Source organism: Mobula hypostoma, chromosome 2 (assembly GCF_963921235.1).
Source record: "Mobula hypostoma chromosome 2, sMobHyp1.1, whole genome shotgun sequence".
Classification (NCBI taxonomy): Eukaryota; Metazoa; Chordata; class Chondrichthyes; order Myliobatiformes; family Myliobatidae; genus Mobula; species Mobula hypostoma.
The window spans coordinates 226510056-226537777 of record NC_086098.1 but is presented as its reverse complement, the minus strand read 5'-3'; the positions used below and the strand labels follow the sequence as shown (position 1 = coordinate 226537777).

Below are 27722 nucleotides of genomic sequence, written 5' to 3'. Positions count from 1 at the left end.
GCATCACTGGCGTATTGCAGTGTGTTGCAGGCCATGACAGCCCCATTGCAGTGCGCTGCAGTCCAGTGGCGAGGCGGTGATTCAGTGCGGAGCCCGGACTTGCATATTCCAGGCGTGTTAAATTAGGGCTTCGCAGCTACCTGGGAATTAAAGTGTGCACCTGTGGTGTGCGGTGTGCGGCAGGGCTTTTGTTGGGGGGCGTGGTGCTATGTTTTCCAGCGCTGCAGCGGCGAAAAGGAACCACCTGGCAGCGCACGACCCCGTCCGGTGCCGGGAGCCCGGGACAGGACGGACGGGCGTGTTGCAGTGCGGCCTGGCGCCGCTGGCGGCGATAGCGGGCCGGCGTGACGTCACGCGCTGCTCCGGCTCGGTCACTCCTCTTGTCGGTGCCGCTCTGTCCGCCATGGCCCGCACCGAGCAGGTCCTCGTACTGGAGCCGCCCAACGAGCTCAAATTCAAAGGTAAGCAGCGGGGCTGCTGTCCTGGGTGGCGTTCTTCGCAACCTTCCTCTCCTCCTGGAGCGCTGTTCGACCGTCTCCGACGTCCTTCGCGTCCGAGCTTGGCGGGGAGGGCGCGTAGGCCGGAGCCTGGAGCCTCGGATGCCGCGGTACCCGCTAGCCGTCAGGTCAGCTCTCCCGCCGAGCTGCGGGCTCGTCCAGTGCTGCCTACTGCCCTCTCACCGCAAGTTTGGCTTCGGTGCTGCTGTGAGGGGGGTGGGGGAGCCGGACTCTCTCTGCTCATGGTATGCACATCACTGGACCAGCGGCTGGACAGATGCCGGCTGCCAACTCTCCCTCCATCCTTACATCCATCCATCCATCCCTCCTTCCCTCCCTACATCCCCCCATCCTCCCCTCCCCGCATCCCCCCATCCTCCCCTCCCCCCATCCTCCCCTCCCCGCGTCCCCCCATCCTCCCCTCCCCGCGTCCCCCCATCCTCCCCTCCCCGCGTCCCCCCATCCTCCCCTCCCCGCGTCCCCCCATCCTCCCCTCCCCGCGTCCCCCCATCCTCCCCTCCCCGCGTCCCCCATCCTCCCCTCCCCGCGTCCCCCATCCTCCCCTCCCCGCGTCCCCCCATCCTCCCCTCCCCGCGTACCCCCATCCTCCCCTCCCCGCGTCCCCTCATCCTCCCCTCCCCGCGTCCCCTCATCCTCCCCTCGTCCCCTCATCCTCCCCTCGTCCCCCATCCTCCTCTCCCTCCATCCATCCCACCTCCCTCCCTCCGCCCCCCCACACGCTGTCCCAACCTCATCCCCCCGTCCCTCCCTCTCGCCTTGATGCTTGACCTCCTCAAGGATGCCCTCAAAATGAGTTCCATTTCTTCTGAATTCTTCCTTTCCCCAGCCCTCCCAAAACCTCACTTGCCTCGTACACTATTTACCTTCCTTCTCTGGACACCCAGTACTGTTGCCCCAGCTGCTGAAGCTCCTTACATCTTGCAAAATGAGTTCCACCTTCTGGAACCTTTTTCTCTTTAGTGGTTCTCTTCTGCAGCTCTCCTAAATGGATTACCCACCTCAGATATCACTTGTGCCCTCTCTCCACAGGACACCCATAATTGTCCATCCCCCCCTACAACTTTTCCAGCTCTTTCAACTATTTGGGACCTTGCCTTGCCATCTGCCTCTAACCCCAGAGACTTTGATATTTCCCACTCCCCTGATCTCATTCTCTTCAGTTACAGTGCTTTCAAATTGATTTGGACAGGTATTTGGATAGGAAATCAGTAAAGGGCTGTGGACAAGTGGGAGTAGCATAGATAGGCATCATGTTTGGCAAAGATAGATTGGGCTCAAGGCACATTTCTGTGCTGTAAAACTATCCCATCCAACCTATTTGTTTGCTTTTCTTTAATATTCTTCCCCTCATTTCCTTCTTACTATTTCTTCCCCACAAAGCTTCCTGATTTCTCTTGGAGACGCAAGAGACTGCGGGTGCTGGAATCGAGCGCAACAAACATAAAGTTGGAGAAACTGTCAGACAGCAATTGTGAAGGGAATGGACTGTCAGCATTTCAGGCTAAGACTCTTCAACTCACCAGTCTAGATGAGAAGTCTCAGCCTGAAGTGTTATCTGTCAATCTCCCCCACAGACGCTGCCTGACATGTTGAGTATCTTCAGTTTCTTGTTTGTTTCCAGATTTCTCTTGTCTTCCCCTACCCAATGGGACAGATTTGATTTTTTTTTTGTGATGGCCCTTAATTCAAAGCAGTTGCAAGAGGCTCTTTGCGAATTCTTCTGTAAAATGGGACTTTAGATCTGTTTTGAAATTAACATAGGCTAAAATACATCAAGAGTTCTGCAAAACATGTTTTCCCTTACCATTTGAGTGTTTCCCTCATCCTCTCAATAGTTTTCAGTGATATTTTCTCAGCTCTGTTCATGCCAGATTTTAAACTCTGGAACTTGATCTGTTCTGGTAATTCTAAGAGCTATTCTGAAATGACAGTGTGTTGTAAATGCCACATGAAGTAAGGATGATTGAGAGTTTGGTCATTCTTGACTATTGTCATCAAAATACTGTAGTTTTCCTTTAAGGAATGGTCCTTGTGTGATTACTTGAGAAGGAAGCAGCATAGGATTCTTTCAGGCTCTATTTGCACTGCATTTGGATTCAGGAGAGCAAATATTGACATGGTGGGGGGATGAAATTGAAGTAGGATTTTACATCTGTTTCAATTGCAAGCACTCCTATAAAGAAAAAGATCAACACTATTTGTTACATATACAGTGAAATGTGTCGTTTGTGTCAAATGAAATCAGGGAGGATTGTGCTGGAGATGGCCTGCAAGTGTCATCATGCTTCTGTCATCAACATGGCATGCCCACAACTTACTAATCCTAACCATAAGCCTCTGGGATGTGGGAGGAAACCCACGCAATTACAGAGAGATGCACAAATTCTTTACAGACCGCAGTGGGAATCGAACTCCCATCTATGATTGTTGGTGCTGTAAAGTGATTGCACTAACTATTATGCTACCGTGCTGCTCGTTGCACCAGTTTGGACTCTGTTGAGAAGTTGAATCAGCTGTCAGTGTTTATGCATTGGTAGATTAAAATACAATAGCATTGCTGGAGTAGATGCAAAACCAGTTGTGGTCTGCAAGGTTCAGCAAGGTAATTGTCAGTTAACAAAGGAAGTACCGAACTATTGCAGCTGTAACGTAGGAATTGACTGAAACAGAAATGACTGACCAACCTGACGAAGGGTCTCGGCCTGAAACGTCGATGGCACCTCTTCCTACAGATGCTGCTTGGCCTGCTGCGTTCACCAGCAACTTTGATGTATGTTGCTTGAATTTCTAGCATCTGCAGAATTCCTGTTGTTTGACTGATCAACCCACTACTGTGGTTACCAATAGAAATTTCGTTCAGGACAGTTTGGTAAAACGTGTTCAAAAGCATCTAACATGATTTTTGAAATATTTCAGTATTGGTAGCAGAAAAGAATTTAAACGACATTGAAATGGTGCCTTTTTGTCTTGTAGAATGCTAAAGAGTTGAAGTATTTGGGGTATGTTGAAGTGTCCACTTGTCAATTATATTTCCAGCTAATTTATGCAGTTATCTTTGAAAGTGTGCTTTTTTGCCTAAATAGCCTGAATTTGACTTGCCAGCTGTTACCTTTGGTAATACTGAGATGCTGCCATATTGACCCTGTGAGTGTTGCCTTCCATTTCCGCTCCTTTACGTGTAGCCTCTCTTTAAATACATACATGCTATTCCTCTGGTAGCAAGTTCCACATTCTCACAATTGTTGGGGTAATGCTTTTTCTATTTTTCCATTGGATTTGTTTGGTCTTAGTGGTAGAATCTCAGGAAGGGCCATACTGTTGAATATTGTGGATAGCATCCAGTAAATTAAAGTATCACAATATGATCTGATTTTTATCCTAATCTCAAATAGCTGTTAGCTCCCATCCATATTCCATTATGTAGGATACAAGATGGTGAGCTGTTTCATTCCTTCTTATTCAGTGTACTGAAGCCTTGTGAAGCATTCTATTACCCATCCTGACTGAGAGCAACTTACTTCTGCTATGCAGATACTTTATTGAAAAGATATCTTGGAACTAAGCTGTTTTCCAGGTTTAGAAGGGAATTTGCTGCCCGAAGATGTTTTTTGACTACATCTCATAACATTCACTAAATGAAGTCATCTAGTGGATGGTCAACAGTAACTTTGTAGTCAGGTAGATGGGTCTTATTGTTGTTTTGTAGAGTTTGCTAGAATGCTATGGAAGTTTTATTTCCTTTGCTGGTTCAGGTTCCAACAAGACCGAGTATGTATCAGAATGAGCACCTGAAAATAACAGGAACTTTCCATGTGTATTTTAGAGTTTGGTTTTTATTTCACTAATTTTACAACCCATGTTCACTATAATTGTGTGGAGATGTGTTTTGTTTCCCACTGGCTTATTTTGGCTCTCTCCATGACCAGTTTCTTCACAATGAAGGCCATTCTATAAATAATCAATAATAATGAATAATACCCTTATAAATTATGATTTTCCTCTAGAGTTTGCTTGGCTTCAGCTTAACCAGAAACTTGATTGCTGCAAATATGACCCCACTACTTAAAAGTTGAAAGTAAATTTATTATCAAAGTACATAATTTCACCATATAAACGCTGATTCATTTTCTTGCAGGCAACCTCAGTAAATTCAAATAGAATAATAACCATAATCGAATCAATGAAAGACTGCATCAACTTGGACTTTCAACCAGTGTGCTCAAGATGGCATGCAAAAAGAAAGAAATAATAAATAAGCAATAAATATCAAGAACGTGAGATGAAGAGTTCTTGAAAGTGAGTCCGTAGGTTGTGGGAACATTTCAGTGATGGGGCAAGTGAAATTGAGTGGAGTTATCCTCTTTGGTTCAAGAGCCTGATGGTTGAGGGCAATAACTGTTTCTGAACCTGGTTTTGTGTCTGCTGAGACTCCTGTATCATCTTCCTGATCACAGCAGCGAGAAGAGAGCGTGTCTTGGGTGATGAAGATCTCTGATGATGGATGCTGTTTTCCTGTGATAACACTTCATGTAGATGCATTCAGTGATGGGGAGGGCTTTACTCGTGATGGACTGGGCCGTATCCATGACTACTTGTAGGATTTTCTGTGCAAGACCTTTGGTGTTTCCATACCAGGCTGTAATCCAGCCAGTCAGTATACTCTCCACCACATATCTATAGATGTTTGTCAAAGTTTTAGATGTTATACCGAATCTACACCATCTCCTAAGGAATGTGAGGCACTGCTGTGCTTTATTCGTAATTGCAATTACATGTGGGGCCTACGACAGGTCCTTCAAAATAATAACACTGAGGAATTTAATGTTGCTGACCCTCTCCATCTCTGATTCCCGATGAGGACTGGCTTGTGGACTTCTGGTTTCCTCCTCATTAAGTCAATAATCAGCTCCTTGGTCTTGCTGACATTGAATGAGAGGTTGTTATGGCACCACTCAACCAGATTTTCAATCTCCCTCCTACATACTGATTCATCACCACCTTTGATTTGGCCTGTGATAGTGGTGTCGTCAGCAAGTTTTAATATGGCATTGGAGCTGTACTTAGCTACACAATCATAATTGTAAAGCGAGTAGAGCAGGAGACTAAGCACACAGCATTGTGAGCCTGCTGATGGAGATCGTGGAGGAGAAGCTGTTGCTAACCTGAACTGACTTGCGTCTGCAAGTGACAAAATCGAGGATCCAATTGTGCAAGCAAGTATTGAGGTCAAGGTCTTGAAGTTTCTTCATTAGTTTTGAGGGGCCGATGGTATTGAATGTTGAGTTATAGTTGATAAAGATCATCCTGTTGTATGCATATTTGCTGTCCAGATGTTCCAGGATTGACTGAAGAGCCATTGAGATAGTATCTGCTGTGGACTGGTTTCTCAAGCAGGAGTTGATAATGTTTCATTACCGTGAATGTAAGTGCTACTGTTGTCATCTCTGTCACTTGATTTACCATTATAAGAGGTAATGGTATTCAAACCCTGTCACAACTGTAAAGCGTCCTTTGTTGATTCAAGTTTAGTCTGGAATTGTTACTTCACCCGTGAGATGGCTTTCCAGAGATCATTCCTGAACCTCTTATAACTTCCTTGGTCACCAGATTTGAATGCCTCAGAGCTGGCCCTCAGCAAATTGCAGATCTCATCATTCATCCAGGGCTTCTGGTTGGAGAAGACGGAATAACTTTGTGGGGCCACATTCGTCTGCAACCGTTTTAATAAAGTCCATGATAACCATGGTGTATTCATTCAGATCCACAGATGAGTCCTTGGACAGGGCCCAGTCCACCAACTTGAAGCAATCCCATAGCCACTCCTCTGTCTCCTGTGACCACATTTTTGTTGTTCTAATCTTTGGAACTTGGCTGTTTAGCCTCTGTCTGTATGCAGGTAGGAGAAGTGCAGCCAAGTGATCAGATTTCACCAAAATGCAGTCTGCGCATGAAACGGTCGGCATTCCTTATATTAGTATAAGTGGTTTAGAGTGTTAGGACCTCTGGTGCTACAGGTTGGTATGCTGGTGGTAATTGGTCGGGGTTCTCTTCAAACAAGCCTTGTTGACATCCCTGACTGATTTGAAATGCGTCAGGATGGACCATTTCTTGTTTGGAGATGGCATCATGCAGTATCTCAAGCTCTTGGTTATAGCTGGATGCTGGTGGTAAGTAAACTGTGGTCAGGATTATGGAAACCCCCTAGGTAAATAGAACAGGTGGCATTTGACTGTTAGGTGTTCAATGTCGGGGTAACACAAGTTTGACAAATCGCTACATCGGAATATCACTGAGAATTTATCATAGAACACATCTCCACTTTTTGCCTTTTCCAAATCAGTAGTTCGGTCCATCCTGTGAATCGAAAAGCCTAGGGTCTGATCGTCGTATCTGGCGTGCTGGGAGTAAGCCATGTCTCGTTCAAACATAGAACACAATAATCTCTTATTTCCCTCTGATACATCAATCAGGTCCTCAATTTTCTTCTCCAGTGACTGCACATTTGCTCACAAAATGCTGGGTTGGGGGGGGGGCAGTCTCGTCTCACCCCTCTGTATTTCAGCCTGGCTTGGAGTCACCTCCCCACCCCCACCTCACTTCTGGCCGTGATGATAATCTTTGTCCGCTTGTTTGGTCCACTGAGTCCTTCAGAAGATCATGAAGTTGATTTAAAAGTACATTTCATAAAGAGAAATTACGTGCTATAGATTGCAGCGAGAGTAATTCAAAAGAGGTAAGTTTAGAAGTATTGTACCTATACTGCAGAATATTGCCTTGGTTTACCGGCTCCATCTCGTTGGACAATGGTTGGGGGGTGAGAGAAAACTGAACTGCAGGTCTGTTAGCATAATCAAAAATAGGGAAACTTAACGGTCAATTTTTAAGGATGTAATAGCAGAGCAAATTGGTTTGACTAATTGAGCAGAGTCATTTTGGATTTATTGGAAGAAAGTCTTATTTGACTATTCTGTAATCTGTTGGGAGTTCTGAAGAAGTGAGTCAGGAAAAGCCAGTGGATGTGGTGAATTTGGATTTTTCAGAAGGTTTTTGATAAATTTGCATGCATGTCAGCTAGCACAGTGCATATGGTTTTGGAGTTAATACACTGATATTGATAGAGAATTGGTTATGGGGCAGGAGCAAAAATGGGGAATAAAAGGATTCTCATGTTGGCAGACTATGATGTATAGTGTACTATTAGGGCTGATGCTTGGACCCCAGTTTTGCCACAATCTACAGCAGTGATTTGACAGAGAGGACCAGATCTTGTATTCCTGTGTTTGCTGCTGATACCAAACTAGACAGAATTTTGAGGAGGGAGGAGGATGCAAAGTGGATTATAGATGAGCTGAGTGAGCAAGAATTTGGCAATGCAATATAATCTAGGAAATGTGAAGTTATCCATATAAACATACAAAACGGAGTATGTTTTAGATAGTGAGTGATTGAATATCAATATTCATTGAATCACACAGCATGGAAATAACCTATTTGACCCAATTCATCCATGCTGACCAGTGGGCACTCTTCCTTGTTAACCCCATGACCCAGTACTTGGTCCATAGTCCTTGATGCCTAAGCAATTCAAGTGTCCGAACATTTAAATAGGTGCTTAAATGCTCTCAGTGATCCAGCTTCACCTGCCCTTTTAAGCACTGCATTCAAGGCACTTGTCATTCTTTGGGTGATGAAGGTCCTCCTCATACCTCCTCCATATCTCTCTTGCCCACCCTCCATCCTTGGCCAAAACATCTTGTATTCTGGTTTTACCTACCTCTGATATGGGGAGAAGTTTTCTGTCCTTTACCCATCTATACCCCTCATTATTATAAAATCCTCAATCATGCTCCCTTCATCCTCTTAACGACCTCTGCTTCAGGTGAAAAGACCTGGGTTCTCCACTTTCTCCTAATAACTGAACTACTACATTCCAGGCAAAATCCTAGCAAATCTTCTTTGCACCTCTGCCACATCACATCCTTCATACACCTTGGTGACCAGAACTGCACCTAGTGCTCCAGCTAAGATGTGTCAGGGGTTTGTAAACTTGAAGCATAACCTGCTTACTTCTGCTTTCATTGCCGTGACCAGTGAAGCCCAAAATTTCGGATATGCATTCCTAACCGTGTTATCTATCTGTGTTGCCATCTTAAATGATCTATGAATTTATACTTCACAGTCCACTGTTCCTCAATATTCTTTGATACCTATCAAAATTACCCAAAATGTCCTTGTTAGGAAGGCAAATGGCAAGTTGAATTTTATTGTAAAATAATTTAAGTACTGGAATAAGGATATCTTGCGGTAATTAAACAGGGCCTTGGAGAGACTACATCTGGAGTATTCTATACAGTTTTATCTCCTTGTCTGGAAAAAGGCTATACTTAGTGCAGTGAAGATTCACTAGACTGATTCCAGGGAAGATGGGTTTGCTTTCTGAGGAGAGTTGAGTACAAGGTCTGTATTCCATAGGGTTCAGAAGACTAAGTTGTTTTGGTAGGGAGAATTCATCAGGATGTTTCCTTTAGGTGACGAGTATAGAGCTAGGGACCATAGTCTCAGAACGAGAGATAGGCTATTTTGGGTTAAAGTGAGAAATTCCTTCATGTGGCGTTTGGTGAAGCTTTGGAACTCTCTGACAATGTGTTCATTCATAACTGGAATCTGTAAGTTTCTGGATATTAAGGGAATCAAGGGGTTATGAAGATAGGATAGGAAATTGCCATTGAAATGAAACATCAGCTGTGATCGTGATGAGGCCGTATCACATAGGAGCAGAATTAGGCCATTTGACCTATTGAGTCTGCTCTGCCATTTCATTGTAGCTGATTTATTATCCCTCTCAGCCCCGTTTTCCTGCCTTCTCCCCATAACCTTTGAAGCCCTGATGTGTCAAGAACCCATCAACTTCCGCCTTGATTATTTCCAATGACATGGCCTTAATAGTTGTCTGTGGCAATGATTCCAAAGATTCACCACCCTCTGGCTAAAGAAATTTCTTCTCATCTCTGTTCTAAATGGACATTCCTCAATTCTGAGGCTGTGCCTTGGTTTTGGACTCTCCCACTATAGGAAACATCCTCTCTGCATCCATTCTGTCTAGGCCTTTCAATATTAGATAGATTTCAATGAGAGTCCCCATTCTTCTAAACTCCAGTGAGTGCAGGCCCAGAGCCATCAAACACTCCTCATATCTTAATATCCCTTTCAATCCCAGGATCATTCTTGTGAACCTTCTGTGGAACCTCCCCAATGCCAACACATCTTTTAAGTAAGGGGGCCCAAAACTGTTCACAATGCTCCTAAGTGCAGTCTGACCAATGTTTTATAAAGCCTCAGCATTACACCCTTGCTTTTGTATTGTAGTTCTCTTGAACTGAATTCTACGTTGTATTTGCCTTACTTACCCCCAAATCAACCTGCAGGTTGACCTTTGGGAAACCTGCATGAGGGCTCCCAAGTCCCTTTGCACCATTGATTTTTAAATTTTCATCCCATTTAGAAAATAGTCCACACCTTTATTCCTTCTGCCAAAGTGCATGACCATGCACTTCCCTATGCTATATTCCATTTGCCAATTCTTTTCCCATTCTCTCAATCTAAGTCCTTCTGCAGACACACCACTTCCTCAACACTACCTGCCCTTTCGCCTGTCTTCGTATCATCCGCAAACCCTGCCCAAAAGTCATCAATTCCGTCATCCAAATTGTTAATGAATAACGTGAAAAAAAAGAGGTCCCAACACTGACCACTGGGGCACACCACTAGTCGCCAACCAGTGACTTTAATTTGACTCTGTGCCTCCTGCCAGTCAACCAGTCTTCTATCCAGTTCTAGTGTCATTCTGTAATCCCATAGGCTCTTTAACTTGTTTAGCAGCCTCATTTGTGGCACCTTGTTAAGTCTTCTGAAAATCCAAATAAACAACATCCACTGACTTTTTATCTATTCTGCCTGTTAGTTCCTCAAAGAACTTCAAAAGATTTGTCAAGCAAGATTTCCCCTTTAGAAAATCTTGCTGACATTAGTCTATTTTATCATGTGCCTCCAAGTATTCTGAAGCCTCGTCATAGACTCCCCAACCACTGATGTCAGGCTAACTAGCCTACAATTTCTGTTCTCCTGTTCCCTCCCCCCCCCCCCCACAAAGTGTGGAGTGACATTTCCAATTTTCCAGTTCTCAGGAACCATTCCAGGATCTAGTGACTCTCTAGCTCTTCAATATAACAAGGTGATGATCCTCAAGGAAGTCCTAGGTATAAACATCACTAGTAGCTAATCTGGTGCAACCATGTAGGCACGATGACCAGTGTCTCTGCAAGCTCAGAAAGTGAAGGGAAAATAGCATAATCCTATAGACCCTCACGTGGCATCTGATGTGCCTAAGACAGGAAATTACAGAAAGTTGTGGACACAGCTCAGTCCATCTCAAAAGCTAGCTTCTCCTCCATTGACTCTGTCTACACTTCTCACTGTCTCAGAAAAGCAGCCAACATAATCAAAGACCACTCTCACCCGAGATATTCTCTTTTCATGGGTAGAAGATAGAAAAGTTTGATAACCTGCACCACCAGACTCTTATCCCACTGTTCTGAGACTCTAACAATGGAAAACGAGCTCTTGGCCTCCCAATTTACCTTGCAGTATTTTGTCCACCTGCACTGCACTTTCTCTAACTGTAACACTATATTCTGCATTCTGTTATTGCTTTTCCCTTATATTATGGCAAAGTACTTAAGTTTCAAAATGATCTGTATGGATGGCATGCTGAACAAGTTTTTCACTATATCTCAGTACATGTGAGTACATTATAGTGTCTTGTAATCCTTCTAAAGTGATAAAAGAATTACCGTTTCAGTGCAGTGTTTTCACAGCAGAATGCTGCAAGTTTTACCCATTGTGGTAGAATTCCATAATGAAGTTATAACATAGAACATAGAATAGTACAGCACAGTACAGGCCCTTCAGCCCACATTGTTGTGCCGACCCTTAAACCCTGCCTCCCATATAAACCCCCACCTTAAATTCCTCCATATACCAGTCTAATAGTCTCTTAAACTTCACTAGTGTATCTGTCTCCACCACTGACTCAGGCAGCGCATTCCACGCACCAACCACTCTGAGTAAAAAAACCTTCCTCTAATATCCCCCTTGAACTTCCCACCCCTTACCTTAAAGCCATGTCCCCTTGTATTGAGCAGTGGTGCCCTGGGGAAGAGGCGCTGGCTATCTACTCTATCTATTCCTCTTAATATCTTGTATACCTCTATCATGTCTCCTGTCATCCTCCGTCTCTCCAAAGAGTAAAACCCTAGCTCCCTTAATCTCTGATCATAATGCATACTCTCTAAACCAAGCAGCATCCTGGTAAATCTCCTCTGTACCCTTTCCAATGTTTCCACATCCTTCCTATAGTGAGGTGACCAGAACTGGACACAGTACTCCAAGTGTGGCCTAACCAGAGTTTTACAGAGCTGCATCATTACCTCGCGACTCTTAAACTCTATCCCTCGACTTATGAAAGCTAACACCACGTAAGCTTTCTTAACTACCCTAACTACCTGTGAGGCAACTTTCAGGGATCTGTGGACATGTACCCCCAGATCCCTCTGCTCCTCCATACTACCAAGTATCCTGCCATTTATTTTGTACTCTGCCTTGGAGTTTGTCCTTCCAAAGTGTACCACCTCACACTTCTCCGGGTTGAACTCCATCTGTCACTTCTCAGCCCATTTCTGCAACCTATCAATATCTCTCTGCAATCTTAGACAATCCTCTACACTATGTACAACACCACCAACCTTTGTGTCGTCTGCAAACTTGCCAACCCACTCTTCTACCCCCACATCCAGGTTGTTAATAAAAATTATGAAAAGTAGAGGTCCCAGAACCGATCCTTGTGGGACACCACTAGTCACAACCCTCCAATTTGAATGTATTCCCTCCACCATGACCCTCTGCCTTCTGCAGGCAAGCCAATTCTGAATCTACCTGGCCAAACTTCCCTGGATCCCATGCCTTCTGACTTTCTGAATAAGCCTATCATGTGGAACCTTGTCAAATGCCTTACTAAAATCCATATAGATCATATCCACTGCACTACCCTCATCTATATGCCTGGTCACCTCCTCAAAGAACTCTATCAGGTTTGTTAGACACGATCTGCCCTTCACAAAGCCATGCTGACTATCCCTGATCAGACCTTGATTCTCTAAATGCCCATAGATCCTATCTCTAAGAATCTTTTCCAACAGTTTACCCACCACAGACGTAAGGCTCACTGGTCTATAATTACCCGGACTATCCCAACTAACTTCTTTGAACAAGGGGACAACATTTGCCTCCCTCCAGTCCTCCGGTACCATTCCCGTGGACAACGAGGACATACAGATCCTAGCCAGAGGCTCAGCAATCTCTTCCCTCGCCTCGTGGAGCAGCCTGGGGAATATTCCATCAGGCTCCAGGGACTTATCCGTCCTAATGTATTTTAACAACTCCAACACCTCCTCTCCCTTAATATCAACTTGCTCCAGAACATCAACCTCACTCGTATTGTCCTCACCGTCATCAAGTTCCCTCTCATTGGTGAATACCGAAGAGAAGTATTCATTGAGGACCTCGCTCACTTCCACAGCTTCCAGGCACGTCTTCCCACCTTTATCTCTAATTGGTCCTACCTTCATGCCTGTCATCATTTTGTTCTTCACATAATTGAAGAATGCCTTGGGGTTTTCCTTTACCCTACTCGCCAAGGCCTTCTCATGCCCCCTTCTTGCTCTTCTCAGCCCCTTCTTAAGCTCCTTTCTTGCTACCCTATATTCCTCAATAGACCCATCTGATCCTTGTTTCCTAAACCTCATGTATGCTGCCTTCTTCCACCTGACTAGATTTTCCACTTCACTTGTCACCCATGGTTCCTTCACCCTACCATTCTTTATCTTCCTCACCGGGACAAATTTATCCCTAACATCCTGCAAGAGATCTCTAAACATCGACCACATGTCCATCGTACATTTTCCTACAAGAACATCATCCCAAATCAACCCGCAAGTTCTAACCTTATAGCCTCATAATTTGCCCTTCCCCAATTAAAAATTTTCCTGTCCCCTCTGATTCTATCCTTTTCCATGATAATGGCATTATAGTGGTGGAAATAGGGAAGCCTTGGCTACAATCTTTCAATCCTCTGGAAATGAAAATTGGTGACAGATTGGAGAATTTCAAGTGTTGTAAAACTGTTCATAGTTACAACATAAATGTTGAGTTAATGAAAAAGATTCTTAAGGTTGAAAGTAAGTGTGTTTGGACAGATAGGCGGGTAAAGGAATCAACACCAAGTAGGCTACTTTCACTTGCAAACTATTCCTAATGTGATACCACATCTATTCACAACTTTTTAGTAAAAACTTTGATGAAAATAGATATTGTAATATATCAAGGTTAGAAACAACATTTCTGGACATACTCAACAGGTTGGGCTTTATGGGAGAGAAACAGGAGATGGTTCAGGTCCATTTGTTCATTAGACCCAAATCAGGTGGACAAGTGAGCTTTGACACATGGAGATTGCAAAGAGATATATGCAGGTTGAGGGGGCAAAAGTAGTTGATCAGTTGGGGCTGCTGGAAGAATGGAAAAATTAATACTCCAGAAGTGTCTTGGTATGCTGGCTTATGAGATGCAGAAAGGTAGAATAAAGCTTAGCAAGAAATTAGGAAACAAATTAGTGTGCTGATCTCTATTACAAGACCTTAGGAGTACAAAAGTATGGAGGTCTTGCAGATATTGTCTCAATGAAGCCCCTTGGTCATCTTCATTAATGATGGTATTTGTATTAAGGTCATTGCAGCATAGGTTGATTATGGGGCTGTTCTAATAGGAGCACAATTTTTGGCCTTTTAGCAATACAGAATTCAGAAGTTTTCAAGTTATGCTAAGCATTTATCAGGCTACTTCGGGATTCTGGGCATTGCATGAGAAGGTGCCAACACCTTGCAGAGTGTGCAGGGAGATTTACTGGAATGGTACACAAAATAAAAACTTAAGTATGTGGAGAGATGAGAGAAACTTGTTTTCATTAAGGAGATACAGTCATAGAGTAAAGGCTGATTTATACTTGTGCGTTAAATTTACGCCGTAGGTATTGCGTGCCCTACGCCGTAGGGTGACGTGCACCTCCCCAAAAATGTAACTCGCGCGTTGTGGTGACACCAAACTGCAACAGCTGTGATTGGTCTGCTTGGTAGCATTGCATTTCCTCATATGCATTTCCGGTTGCTTTTTTCTACCATGTCTATACACTGATGTGAAATAAATGGTTGGAGATGATGAACCAAATCGTCAAATCTACGTGCCGACATCTGAAAATATTTCCTTGTCCATGTCTCTCACGAAGAAACTCAACACAGTGGCATAGAAACCCCACCGCCAACTAGTGTTCTGGCGGTGAATTGCAGAGCGACGCAGACACAACTACGCATGCTCGCTACGGCGTAGGGCTACGCAAAAGTATAAATCAGGCCTACGGCGTAGCCCGTACGCACAAGTATAAATCAACCTTAATACAGCACGGAAGTCGGTCCTTTGGCCCAAATGATCCACTTGACCACAACACCCTTCTCGCCCGTTTGCCCATAACCCTCCAAGCAACCCCCTCTCCCGTCTCATGTCCAAATGTCTCTGAAATGTTGCAATTGTATCCACCTTCACCACTTCCTCTGCCTGATTAATCTAGTTGCACACTACCCTCTGTAAAGAAGTTACCTTCGGGTCTGTTTTAAATCTCTCCCTCCGTATTTTGCACCTGTACTTTCTAGTTTTGGACCCCCTAACCCACGGGAAAAGACTATGCCTGTCCACTTTATCCATAGCCTTCATGATTCATAAACGTCTAGCTGCACTCCAGTATGACCAACCTCTCCTTATTACTCTGGCCAATTAGTCCAGGTAGCATTCTCGTAAATCTCTTCTGCAGCCCCTTCAGCTTGACAGTGTCCTTCTTATGACAGGCTGACCAAAACAGTGCACAGTACTCCATTTGTAGCCTCACAAATGATTGATATAACTGCAATGTAATGTCACTACTCTTGAACTCGATGGATGCTCTGACTGAAGGCCAGCATGCCCAATGCTGCCTTCATCACCCTGTCTGTGTGCATGGCTGTTTTCTGTGAATTCTGCACGTGTACCCTGGTCTCTGTTTCATAATACTGATTGGTGCTCGCTGTTCGCGGGATAAGTCCTACTTGGGTATGACTCTCAAATGCATCACCTCACGCCCTATTCCGATCACACTCATTTCAGAAGTAGCTTAGGTTGGGTTCCAACAGCTCTTTTTGAGTCCAGACATCATTATAACTTGGAATTTATCTCTTTGCTTGGGTACTGGCCTACAAAGTACCCGGGAGACCTGTTGTCTCAGAAAGGCAGCGTCCATTATTAAGGACCTCCAGCTCCTAGGGCATGCCCTTTTCTCACTGTTACCATCAGGCAGGAGGTACAGAAGCCTGAAGACACACACTCAACAATTCAGGAACAGCTTCTTCCCCTCTGCCATCCGATTCCTAGATAGACATTGAATCTTTGCACACTACCTCACTTTTTAAAAAAATATACAGTATTTCTGTTTTTGCACATTTTTTTGTAATCTATTCAATATAAGTAATTGAGTTACTTGTTTGTTTATTATTATTCTGTTTTATTTTTTTTCTCCTCTAGATTATGTATTTTATTGAACTACTGCTGCTAAGTTAACAAATTTCACATCACGTGCTGGTGATAATAAACCTGATTCTGATTCTGACTAAGGCTATAATGTGCCCTGGAATTTAGTGACCTGTGGGGCCCAACATGAGCAGAACTGATAGCTCCAATGATTGAGAATAACCTCTATATATTGATTAGGTAATGATTTTTCCCTGTTCAGTTTTCTGAACTTCCATTTCTCATGCTTCCATTTCCAATCACTCACCATCTCACTTTACCATAGAACAGCGGTCCCCAACCACCGGGCCGCAAAGCATGTGCTACCGGGCCGCGAGGAAACAATCTGAGTCAGCTGCACCTTTCCTCATTCCCTGTCACTTACTGTTGAATTTGAACATAGGGTTGCCAACTGTCCTGTATTTGCCGGAACATCCTGTATATTGGGCTAAATTGGTTTGTCCCATACGGGACCACCCTTGTCCCGTATTTCCCCCGCTAAGGTAGAGCGTTCCTATGAAACCTTTTGTGCTGAAATGGCGTAAAGCAAAGAAGCAATTACCATTAATTTATATGGGAAAAATTTTGAGCGTTCCCAGACCCAAAAAATAACCTACCAAGTCATACCAAATAACACATAAAACCTAAAATAACACTAATATATAGTAAAAGCAGGAATGATATGATAAATACACAGCCTATATAAAGTAGAAATAATGTATGTACAGTGTAGTCAGGAAGATTAAGCCAAAACTGATTTGTGAGGAAAAAAAATTGGCACGTACACGCATGCGCACACAGGTGCCTGCGCAAGGCTTCATGGTCATGGTAGTCTTTCTCGGAGTAAACACAAGTGTCCCGTCAACACACACAAAAAATGCTGGTGAATGCAGCAGGCCAGGCAGCAGCTATAGGAAGCGGTTCAGTCGACGTTTCGGGCCGGGACCCTTCGTCAGGATTTGACTGCTACTTTTGTCCCTTATTTGAGAGTGAGAAAGTTGGCAACTAACTGGAAAAGACATGTTGAGGTGAGTCTAACCCTACTTGAACACCCCCCTGCCCCCGGTCGGCCGGTCCACAAGAATATTGTCAATATTAAACCAGTCTGCAGTGCAAGAAAGGTTGGGGACCCCTGCCATAGAACTGCAAAAGATGCTGTTAACTCTGACGCTTACTGCCATCTAGAACTTACAGCAGTCCTCCAAGATGAAGCTGCAATTCACTTACATTTCCTACCAGTCTAGAATATTACATGCAGTGTCCACAATGTAATCTCCACACAGATTAGCTAACTGCCTTACAGAACACCTCCATTCAAAGGTACATTTAATGTCAGAGGAATGTATACAATACACATCCTGAAATTCTTTTTCTTCGCAACCACGAAAACCAAAGAATGAATGACAGCTAAATGTTGGAACCCCAAAGCCCCCCACCCATAATAAACACCAGCAAAGCAATGATCCCCTCTCCCCCCCCACCAGCAAAAAAAGCGTCAGCACCCCCCACTGAGCACTCAGGCGTGCAGCGAAGCATCAATATGTTTAAAATCTTCTTCTTACTCCTGGTGAAGACCACCACTGCAAGCTTGAACAGTCATTTTCCATCTAGGGGTGATGTAGCAACAGGGATTACTAAATTCAGTGGTTTCAGATTACCAGTTTTTCCTGATGGTGTCAGACCTAGCCAGTTCACGTATAAGGTACCTGTAACAATAGCATATTCTCTTTCTGCTGTTGATACCTGATCTGATCATTTCCAGCATTCTCTTTTATTTCTTATTTCCAGCAATTCTGTGTTGTATATCTTCCTTTCGACCAGGCTGCCCTTGTGCATTCTTCTTGTCTGCCTCGAGACAGATTAGCTATGATTAACTAGTTGGCACCAATGCAGTTGTCCTCTGACTGACCTTGATCTCCACCATTGGTCACTTTATCCCTCCCTCCTGCAACTTTAAACAGATTTAACTTTTCATTTCCTTGTTCTAAAACATTAACTCTATTTTTCTTTATATGTCCTGCTCAGCATTCAAATTATTTCTTCTTATTTCAGATGTCCAGTTACTGTGTTTTTTTAAATCTTCTGCATTGTCAGTCTTTTGCTCATGTTGTTTTGCTGTGACATTTTTGCAGCAGGTATGACTACTCTGCAGTTGTAGGTTGTTTGCGCTGTAGCTATGTTATTAGCAGGTCCTATCCATCGTATTGAATATTCTTATTTCTTTATCATGTTGAGTGAGTCAAATTGGCTGAGTGTCTTAGTGGAACTTGGGTTTCAATGCAGTGTCTTCAACCTGAAATGAAACTCTTCTCGTTCCATAGATGATGCTCAATCACTGAGTGTTTCTTGTGTTTTCTGTTTATATTTTAGATTTCCAGCATCTGCATTTTTATTTTTATTTTTACTTTTCATATAATGATCATTATTAATCGTGTGTGTTTGGCAATTCTGTTTGAAAGTGGTTGTGCATGCTTCAGTCTTGTTATCTGTATTTGGGTGCCAGTGTTGTGTATGTAGATATTCTTGGAACCAGTTTTCCTCTGCTGTTCATGCCTGGACGTAGTAAAACTGCAGAGCTCTGATCTGATCTATTGGTTATGTTAACAACGCCACTTTCTGCATCTATTGAGCAGGTGCAGTTACTTGCTATTAATGACAGAGCTAAGGGATATACCTGGTCGTGGAGTTACGATATAATTTAAATCTATTGTTGCTAATTGACAAAAAAGATTTTGAATGCCTTGTTTGAACTGTTAGATTGATTCTGAACCTTCCCAATTAGCATAGCAGATATGCCACACAATATAGTGGAGGGTTTCTTCAGTGTGAAGAGACTGATCTGTTCAGAGACCTTTCTTCTAGCCAACAAATCCAAAGAATCATATCTTGCAGCCCATGCTGTAGTACAGGTGTCCCCCCCGCTTTACGAAACCTCGCTGTTACGAAAGACCTACATTAGTTACCTGTTTTTGCTAACAGAAGGTGTTTTCGCTGTTATGAAAAAGGCAGCGTGCGCCCTGAGCAGCCAATCTCCTCCCCCAGAACTGCATTCTAGCCGGCATTGCTTAAAAACGTGCCTGTGAGCAGCCGTTAGCAAGATGAGTTCTAAGGTATTGGAAAAGCCTAAAAGAACTCGTAAGGGTGTTACACTTAGTGTAACGCTAGCCATAATTAAACGTTTCGATCGTGGTGAACGAAGTAAGGACAAAGTGGAAGTTGTGGAAGTTGACGAAGATAATGTTGAAGAAGTTTTGGCATCCCGTGACCAAGAACTAATAGATGAAGAGCTGATGCAATTGGAAGAGGAAAGGATAACAATCGAAACCGAATGCAGTAACGAATGGACCGAAAGTGAAGTCATCCAGGAACTGAACGTGAAGAAGATGACCTGTCTGCCCTGATGGAAACAGACGACAATGAGATGACACCCCAGTGTCCCACCACGCCAACCCCCGGGCCGTGGACCGATACATTGCTGAGGAGAATGCAGCGGTAGCCGGGATGCACCCAGTGCATCTTTAAGAAAAAAGCCAAAATAAACAAGCTAATTAATTAGGTGCTGCCCGACATGTAAATGTCAACCCAGGTCAGAGGCGATTGCCGATGCATCGCCTCTGATCTGGGCTGACATTTACATGCCGGGCAGCACCTAATTAATTAGCTTGTTTATTTTAGGTTTTGTGTGTTATTTGGCATGATTTTGTAGGTTAATTTTTGGGTCTGCGAACACTTACAAATTTTTCCCATATAAATAAATGGTAATTGCTTCTTCGCTTTATGACATACCGGCTTACAAACCATTTCATAGGAACGCTGTACCTTTGGGTGGTGGGGTAAACCTGTAATCCTTGAATTTCCAATAGGACGTGATAAACAGATATATTTGGGAGGGATGGACTTAGGAGGTCTTGGAACACAAAAATGCTGGAGGAACTCAGCAGACCAGGTAGCATCTATGGAAATGAGGACAGTTGGTGTTTCGGGCTGAGACCCTTCATCAGGACTAGAGGAAAAAAAAGAGTAGATTTAAAAGGTGGAGGAAGGGGAGGGAGAAACACAAAGTAATAGGTGAAACCAGAAGGGGGGAGGGGTGAAGTAAAGAGCTGGGAAGTTGGTGAAAGAGAAGGGGGAATCTAATTGGAGAGGACAGAAGGCCATGGAAGAAAGGAAAGGGGGGAGGAGCACCAGAGGGAGGCGATGGGCAAGCAAGAAGATAAGGGGATGGGGGGAAGGGTATTACTGGAAGTTTGAGAAATCGATGTTTATGCCTTCACAGAGGGAATATAAGGTGTTCCTCCAACTTTACTGTCCCGATGAGGCCATGTTAGAGGAGGCCATCAATAAACATATCAGAATGGGAAATGGAATTAAAATGGGTGGCCACTGGGAGATCTTGCTTCTTCTGGCAGACGGGTGTAGGTACTCAGCGAAGCGGTCTCCCAATCTATGTTGGGTGTCACCGATATATAGGAGGCCACACAGGGACCACCGGACACAGTATATGACCCCAACAAACTCACAGGTGAAGTATCTCCTCAGCTGGATGGACTGTTTGGGGCCCTGAATGGTAGCCTCTAACCTGAAGGCATGAACATCAATTTCTTGAACTTCTGGTATTGCCCCTTCCGCCCCCCCCCCCCCATGCAAGCTGGAGATGACTGGGAATTAAATTTACAAGGGTATCGGGTAATACGGAAAGATAGGTAGGAAGGCAGAGGAGGTGGGGTGGCGCTCCTGATTAGGGATGAGATCAGGGCGATTGTGAGAGACGATATTAGATCTATGGAGCAGAATGTTGAGTCCATCTGGGTAGAGATTAAGAATAGTAAAGGGAAAAAAATCACTGGTGGGAGTTGTCTATAGGCCACCTAATAAAAATATTGCAGTGGCAGAGGCGATTAACCAAGAAATAACTGAGACTTGTAAGAACAGAACGGCAGTTGTCATGGGGGATTTTAACTTCCACAAGATTGGGTGAATCAAGTTGGTCAAGGAGTTCTTGAGGAGGACTTCATAGAATGCATCCGTGATGGCTTTCTTGAGCAGTATGTTAGTGAACCTACAAGGGAAAATACTATCTTAGATCTAGTCCTGTGACAGGTAAGATTAACGATCTTGTAGTCAGGGATCCTCTTGGAAAGAGTGATCATAGTATGATTGAATTTCGCATACAGATGGAGGATGAAATAGATCTTAAAACTAGTGTATTATGCTTGAACAATGGAGACTACAACAGGATGAGAGAGGAGTTGGCTAATGTGGATTGGGAGCACAGGCTATTTGGTAGGACAGCTGAGGAACAGTGGAATACTTTCAACGAAATGTTTCACAGTCCGCAACAAAAGTATATTCCAGTTAAAAGTAAGGACAGTAAGTGTGGGGAGAGCCAGCCTTGGATAACTAAGGAAATAAAAGATAGTATCAAATTAAAAGCTCATTTGTGCAAAGTCGCAAAGAGTAGTGGGAGACTGGAGGATTGGGAAAACTTTAAAAAGCAGCAAAGCACAACTAAACAAGAGATAAGGAAAGTAAAGATAGAGTGTGAAAGTAAATTAGCAAAAAATATAAAAACAGATAAAGTTTTTATAAATATATAAAGCGGAAGAGGGTGGCTAAAGTCAATGTATGTCCCTTGGAAGATGAGAAGGGGAAATTGATATTGGATGATAAGGAAATGGCTGAGGCATTGAACAACTATTTTGTGTCAGTCTTCACGGTTGAGGACACGTCTAATATGCCAAAGAAGGATGTTATGGATGAAATGGGAGGTGAGGACCTTGATAAAATCACTGTCACTAAAGAGATGGTGATGAGCAAACTAGAGGGCCTGAAGGTAGATAAGTCCCCTGGTCCTGATGGGATGCATCCCAGGGTGTCGAGGGAATTGGCGGAGGTTATAGTAGACGCGTTGGTAATCATTTATCAAAACACTCTAGACTCTGGGCAGGTCCTGGTGGAATGGAAGACAGCAAGTGTCACGCCACTTTTTAAAAAAGGATGTAGGCAAAAGACGGCAACTATAGGCCAGTTAGCTTAACATCTGCAGTCAGGAAAATGTTTGAAGCTGTCATTAAGGAAGAAATAGCGAAACACTTAGAAAGGAGTGGTTCCATTGGACAGACGCAGCATGGATTCAGAAAGGGCAGGTTCTGTTTGACAAACTTACTGGAGTTCTTTGAGGACATAATGAGTGCAGTGGATAAAGGGGAACAGGTGGATGTTGTATACTTGGATTTCCATCAGGTGCCGCACAAGGGACTTATAAATAAGATACGGACGCATGGAGTCTGAGGAAGTGCATTGGTGTGGATAGTGGATTGGTTAACCAATAGAAGGCAGAGAGTTGGTATAAATGGGTGTTTCTCCGGTTGGCAGTCGGTGGTGAGTGGGGTGCCGCAGGGGTCGGTGCTGGGCCCTCAGCTGTTTACCATTTACATTGATGATTTAGAAGAGGAGACTGAGTGTAGCGTAGCAAAATTTGCTGATGACACTAAACTGAGTGGAAAAGCAAATTGTACAGAGGATGTGGAGAGTCTGCAGAGGGATATAGATAGGTTAAGTGAGTGGGCCAAGGTCTGGCAGATGGAATACAACGTTGGTATATGCGAGATCATCCACTTTGGAAGGAATAATAGAAGAGCAGATTATTATTTTAATGGTGAAAGATTGCAGTATGCTGTTGTGCAGAGGGACTTAGGAGTGCTTGTTCATGAATTGCAAAAAGTTGGCTTGCAGGTACAACAGGTTATTAAGAAGGCAAATGGAATGTTGGCCTTCATTGCTAGAGGGATTGAATTCAAGACCAGGGAGGTCATGCTGCAACTATACAGGGTACTGGTGAGGCCGCACCTGGAGTACTGTGTGCAGTTCTGGTCTCCGTACTTGAGGAAGGATATACTGGCTTTGGAGGCGGTGCAGAGGAGGTTCACCAGGTTGATTCCAGGGATGAAGGAGCTAACCTATGAGGAGAGATTGAGTCACCTGGGATTATACTCTCTGGAATTCAGAAGAATGAGAGGGGATCTTATAGAAACGTACAAAATTTTGAAAGGGGTAGATAAAAGTAGGAAAGTTGTTTCCATTGGTAAGTGAGACTAGAACTAGGGGACATTGCCTCAGGATTCAGGGGAGAAGATTTAGGATGGAGATGAGGAGAAACTGTCTTTCCCAGAGAGTGGTGAATCTGTGGAATTCTCTGCCCAGGGAAGCAGTTGAGGCTTCTTCACTAAATATATTTAAGAAACAGTTAGATAGGTTTTTACATAGTAAGGGAGTTGGGTTATGGGGAAAAGGCAGGTAGATGGAGCTGAGTTTACGGACAGATCAGCCATGATCTTATTGAATGGAGGGGCAGGCTCGATGGGCCGGATGGCCTACTGCTCCTGTCTTATGTTCTTGTGTAAATCAACTTCCCTGCTCTTTACTTCATCTTTCCCCCACCCAGTTTTACCTATCACCTTGTGTTTCTCCCTCTCCACCTCCCACTTTTTAAATCTACTTCTCACCTTTTTCTCCAGTTCTGCTGAAGGATCTCAGCCTGAAACGTCAGCTGTATTCTTTTCCACAGATGCTGCCAGAATTTTGTGTGTGTTGCTTGGATTTCCAGCATCCACAGATTTTATCTTGTTTGTATTAGGAGCCCTTGGTGTTGGTTTGGAGCGTCAGAGTTCAGAGTTCAATTCCACTGCCGTCTGTAAGGCGTTTGTATGTTCTCCCTGTGACCGCGTGGGTTTCTTCCGGGAGCTCCAGTTTCTTCCCACAGTCCGAAGATGTACCCAGTTAATTGGTCATTGTAAGTTGTCCCATGATTAAGCTTGGGTTAAAATGGAGATTGCTGGATGGCATGGCTGGAAGGGTCTGAAGGACCTGTGCCATGCTATACCTCAAAAATAAATAAAGTAATGGTCTATAAACTCTGCCAGAGCTGACATGTATCCAATTCTGGATCGAACCTCAACCAGAATGGCTTGTTCACCCTTCCATAGGTCGTGTCTGGGTCACCAGTCTTGAATGCTACAGATCTAGCCCTATGAGTCTCCTGATTCATTCCATAGCTTTTGGTTTAACTTTGGGTGTGTTCAGTATGTTTTCAAAAGCACACACTCATCTACACAGGTTTTAATAAAGTTGGTGTCATTCAGATTTGGAAATGAGTCCCTGAATATTGCCCTGTCCACTGACTCAAAAACAGTTCTGTGAGCGTTTCTCCGCCTTCCTTGACCATATTTTCTTGGTCCTCATCACTGGTACTACAGTCTTTAGTCTCTGCCTACGCTGGGAGTAGAAGTACAGCCAGGTGATTAGACTTTGCAAAGTGGTGGTGTGGGATGGCATGGTAAGCATTCTTGATGGTGGTATAACAGTGATCAAGTGTGTTAGCTCCTCTGGTTCCACAGGTGATATGTTGGTGGTAGTTGTTCAGAGACTACTTCAAGCTGGCCTGGTTGAAATGCCCCGCAGTGATAGGAAAGGCATCCAGGTGTACAGCTTTGTGACTGCTGATCATGGAGCTGAGCTTCTCCAGAGCTTGTCTGATGTTGGCCTGAGTTGCAGTGTACATTGCTACTCGAATGATGGTGGAGAACTTGCTTGACAGAGGTGTTCCAGGTCGGGTAATCAGGACTGAGACAGAACCACTACATCTGTGCACCACGATGAGTTAATCGTAAAACATACTCCACCTCCTCTACCTTGAAAAGGCTGAGCTGTCCTGTCTTTGCGGAGAATGGTGAAACTGCATCTGAAATGGCGCCGGCGAGAAATGTTTCCGTAAAGCAAAGTAACAGCAATCCCCTTTGTTCCTCTGGTACAGCAATCTTGCTCTGAAGTCTTTAATTTTATTTTCCAGAGACTGTTTGTCAGGAGTGGTCGAAAGCTCTGAATTTCAATTGTAACTGCATCTGTGCTTCTGTTGTCTTAAAGGGAAACTGCACTCGTGACCTGAGTCTGCAGTCTGGGGTTCACTGATTTTGAGGATCAATAGATTTTTTAAACATCTTAAAACAATTATGCTTACTGGCTCAAGAATCCGACGTCAGAACATCTTTCAAGGGAGTGAACCCTCGCAAAGCATCAGGCCCTGATGGTATACCTGGCAGAGCATTAAAAATCTCTCCCATTCAACTGCTAGGAGTGGTCAAGGACATCTTTATTCTCTCACTGCTGCAGTTGGAGGTTCCTAAGGGTGACAATCATACCAGTGCCCAACAAGAGCAGGGTGAGCTGCCTCAATGACTATTGCTCAGTTGCACTCACATCTACTGTGATGAAGTGCTTTGAGAAGTTGGTCATGGCTAGAATCAATTCCTGCCTAAGCAAGGATCTGACCCACTGCAATTTGCCCATTACCATAATAAGTCTACAGCAGATGCAATCTCATTGGCTCTCCACTTGACCTTGGATCACCTGGACAATAACAATATCTCCATCAGTCTGCTGTTTATAGATTACAATTCAGTATTCAACACAACCATATCCTCAGTACTAATCAACATGCTCTAAAACCTGGGTCTCTGTAACTCCTTCTGCAACTAGATCCTAAACTTTCTCACTGGGAGACCCCACAGTCAGTGCAGATAGGAAATAACATCTCCTTTTCACTGATAATCAACACTGGTGCACCTCAAGGATGCATGCTTAGCCCACTGCTCTACTCTCTCTACATCCATGACTGTGGCTAGTTACAGTTCAAACACCATCTATATCATAATCAGGTTTTTATCATCGGTATATAAACTTGTTGACAACACAACTATTGTTAGCAGATTTTCAGGTGGTGACAAGGAGGTGTACAGGAGTATGATATTTCAGCTGGTTGAGTGGTATCACAGCTCAACATCAGTAAGACCAAGGAATTTATTGTGAACTTCAGGAAGGAGAAGTCAAGAGAACCCATACCAGTCCTCATTGATGGATCAGCAGTGGAAAGTGTGAACAGTTTCATGTTCCTGGGTGTCTGTCCTGTGCTCAACATATTGATGCAATACAAAGAAGTCACATCAGCAGGTATATTTCATTAGGAGTGTCTGGAGAATTGGATGTCTCCAAAGACCCTGGTAAATTTCCGCAGATCTGCCACGGAAAACATTCTAACTGGTTGCATCAGCATCTGGTATGGAGGAGCCATTGCATTGGATTGGAAAAAGCTGCAGAAAGTTGGAAGCTCACCCAGCTCCATTGTGGGCACTAGCCTCCACAGCATCGACAACATCTTCATAAGGTGCTGCCTCAAAAAGGTAGCACCTGTCATTAAGGACTCCCATCGTCCAGGAGATGCCCTCTTTTCATTGCCATCATGAAGGAGGAGGTATGGAGCCTGAAGAGGCACACTCTGCTTTAAGAACAGCGTTGTCCCCACCGCCATCAGATTTCTGAATGAATAGTAAACCCAAGTACACTATCACTGATTTTTCTTTTTCACTCTATTTTTGCACTACTTATTTGGTATTATTGTAATTTATAGATTTTTTGCATATTGCAATGTACTGTTGCTGCTCAACAACATATTTCATGACACATGTCAGTGATATTAAATCTGAATTTGATTCTCATTTGTCCTGCTCCAGTTTAATAGTCTCCTGCAATGTCCGTGCTTGTCCTTATCTGTAGCTGTCTAAAAACTTAAGCAGTTGTGGTCATTGTTTCCCAGTTTTTCTCCCTCTGAAAGGTCAGACACTTGGCTAGACTTATTACCCAACACCAGATCCAGAACAGCCCCTCCTCTTGTTGTGCTATCGACATATTGATTTAAGAAATCCTCCTGTATGTATCTAAAAAAAAATTCTGCCCCATTTAATCAACTTGCATTAGAATGTCCCAGTTTACTTCTTCCATGTCCACAACCTACTGTTTTTCCACCTTTCCTTAATCTGCCTGCATGTCTGTTCCTTGGTGTCCCAGTGGCTATTGGGGGTTCTGTAGTAGAGTCCCATCAGAGTGATTGCACACTTCCTATTTTTGAGTTCTACCCATATGGACTCAGTGGAAGAGCCTCCCATTATGTCCCCTCTGAATGCAGCTCTGATATTGTCCTTGGTTGGTGGTGCAACAACCCCACCCCCCCACCCTTTTTCCTCCCTATCTATCTTTTCTAAAGTATCAAAAGTCTGGGACACTAAACACTCATTCCTGTCCATAACATCATAGTTCCCTGTACATACACTTCAAACTATTCATCCTGTCATATCTATTGCTTTGCTCCTGCCTGTTTTTACTGGCCCTTTCTGCTTTCCTCTGCATCCTTCCACTTTCTAACCTGATGCTCTGGTTTCATCCCCCTTCCAAGACTAGTTTAAATGCTCCTGAGTTGCACTAGTGAACCTCCCGGCCAGGATATTGTTTCCTCTCCACTTTAGGTGCAATCTGTCCCTCTTATACAGGTCACCCCTGCCTCAGAAGGGTTTCAATGATCTAAGAACCTGAAACCCTGCCCCTTGCATCAGTTCCTCAGCCCCTCATTCATGTGTACTATCAACGTATTCCTGCCCTGACCAGCACCAGGCA

General features: G+C 43.9%; 1 protein-coding gene across 3 annotated transcripts in view; it reads left to right on the top strand.

Moving 5' to 3' along the window:
* The first annotated feature begins 311 nt into the window (after nt 1-311).
* The window catches only part of vapb (VAMP (vesicle-associated membrane protein)-associated protein B and C), a 71143-nt gene continuing 43732 nt past the window's right edge, over nt 312-27722 (top strand). For 2 of the 3 annotated variants that reach the window (XM_063041579.1, XM_063041577.1), the window contains exon 1: nt 312-461. In XM_063041579.1, coding sequence (XP_062897649.1) covers nt 404-461 — 58 coding nt within the window. In that variant the 5' untranslated portion in view covers nt 312-403. The remainder of the gene's footprint in view (nt 462-27722) is intronic. The other variant, XM_063041578.1, reaches the window with a different exon arrangement.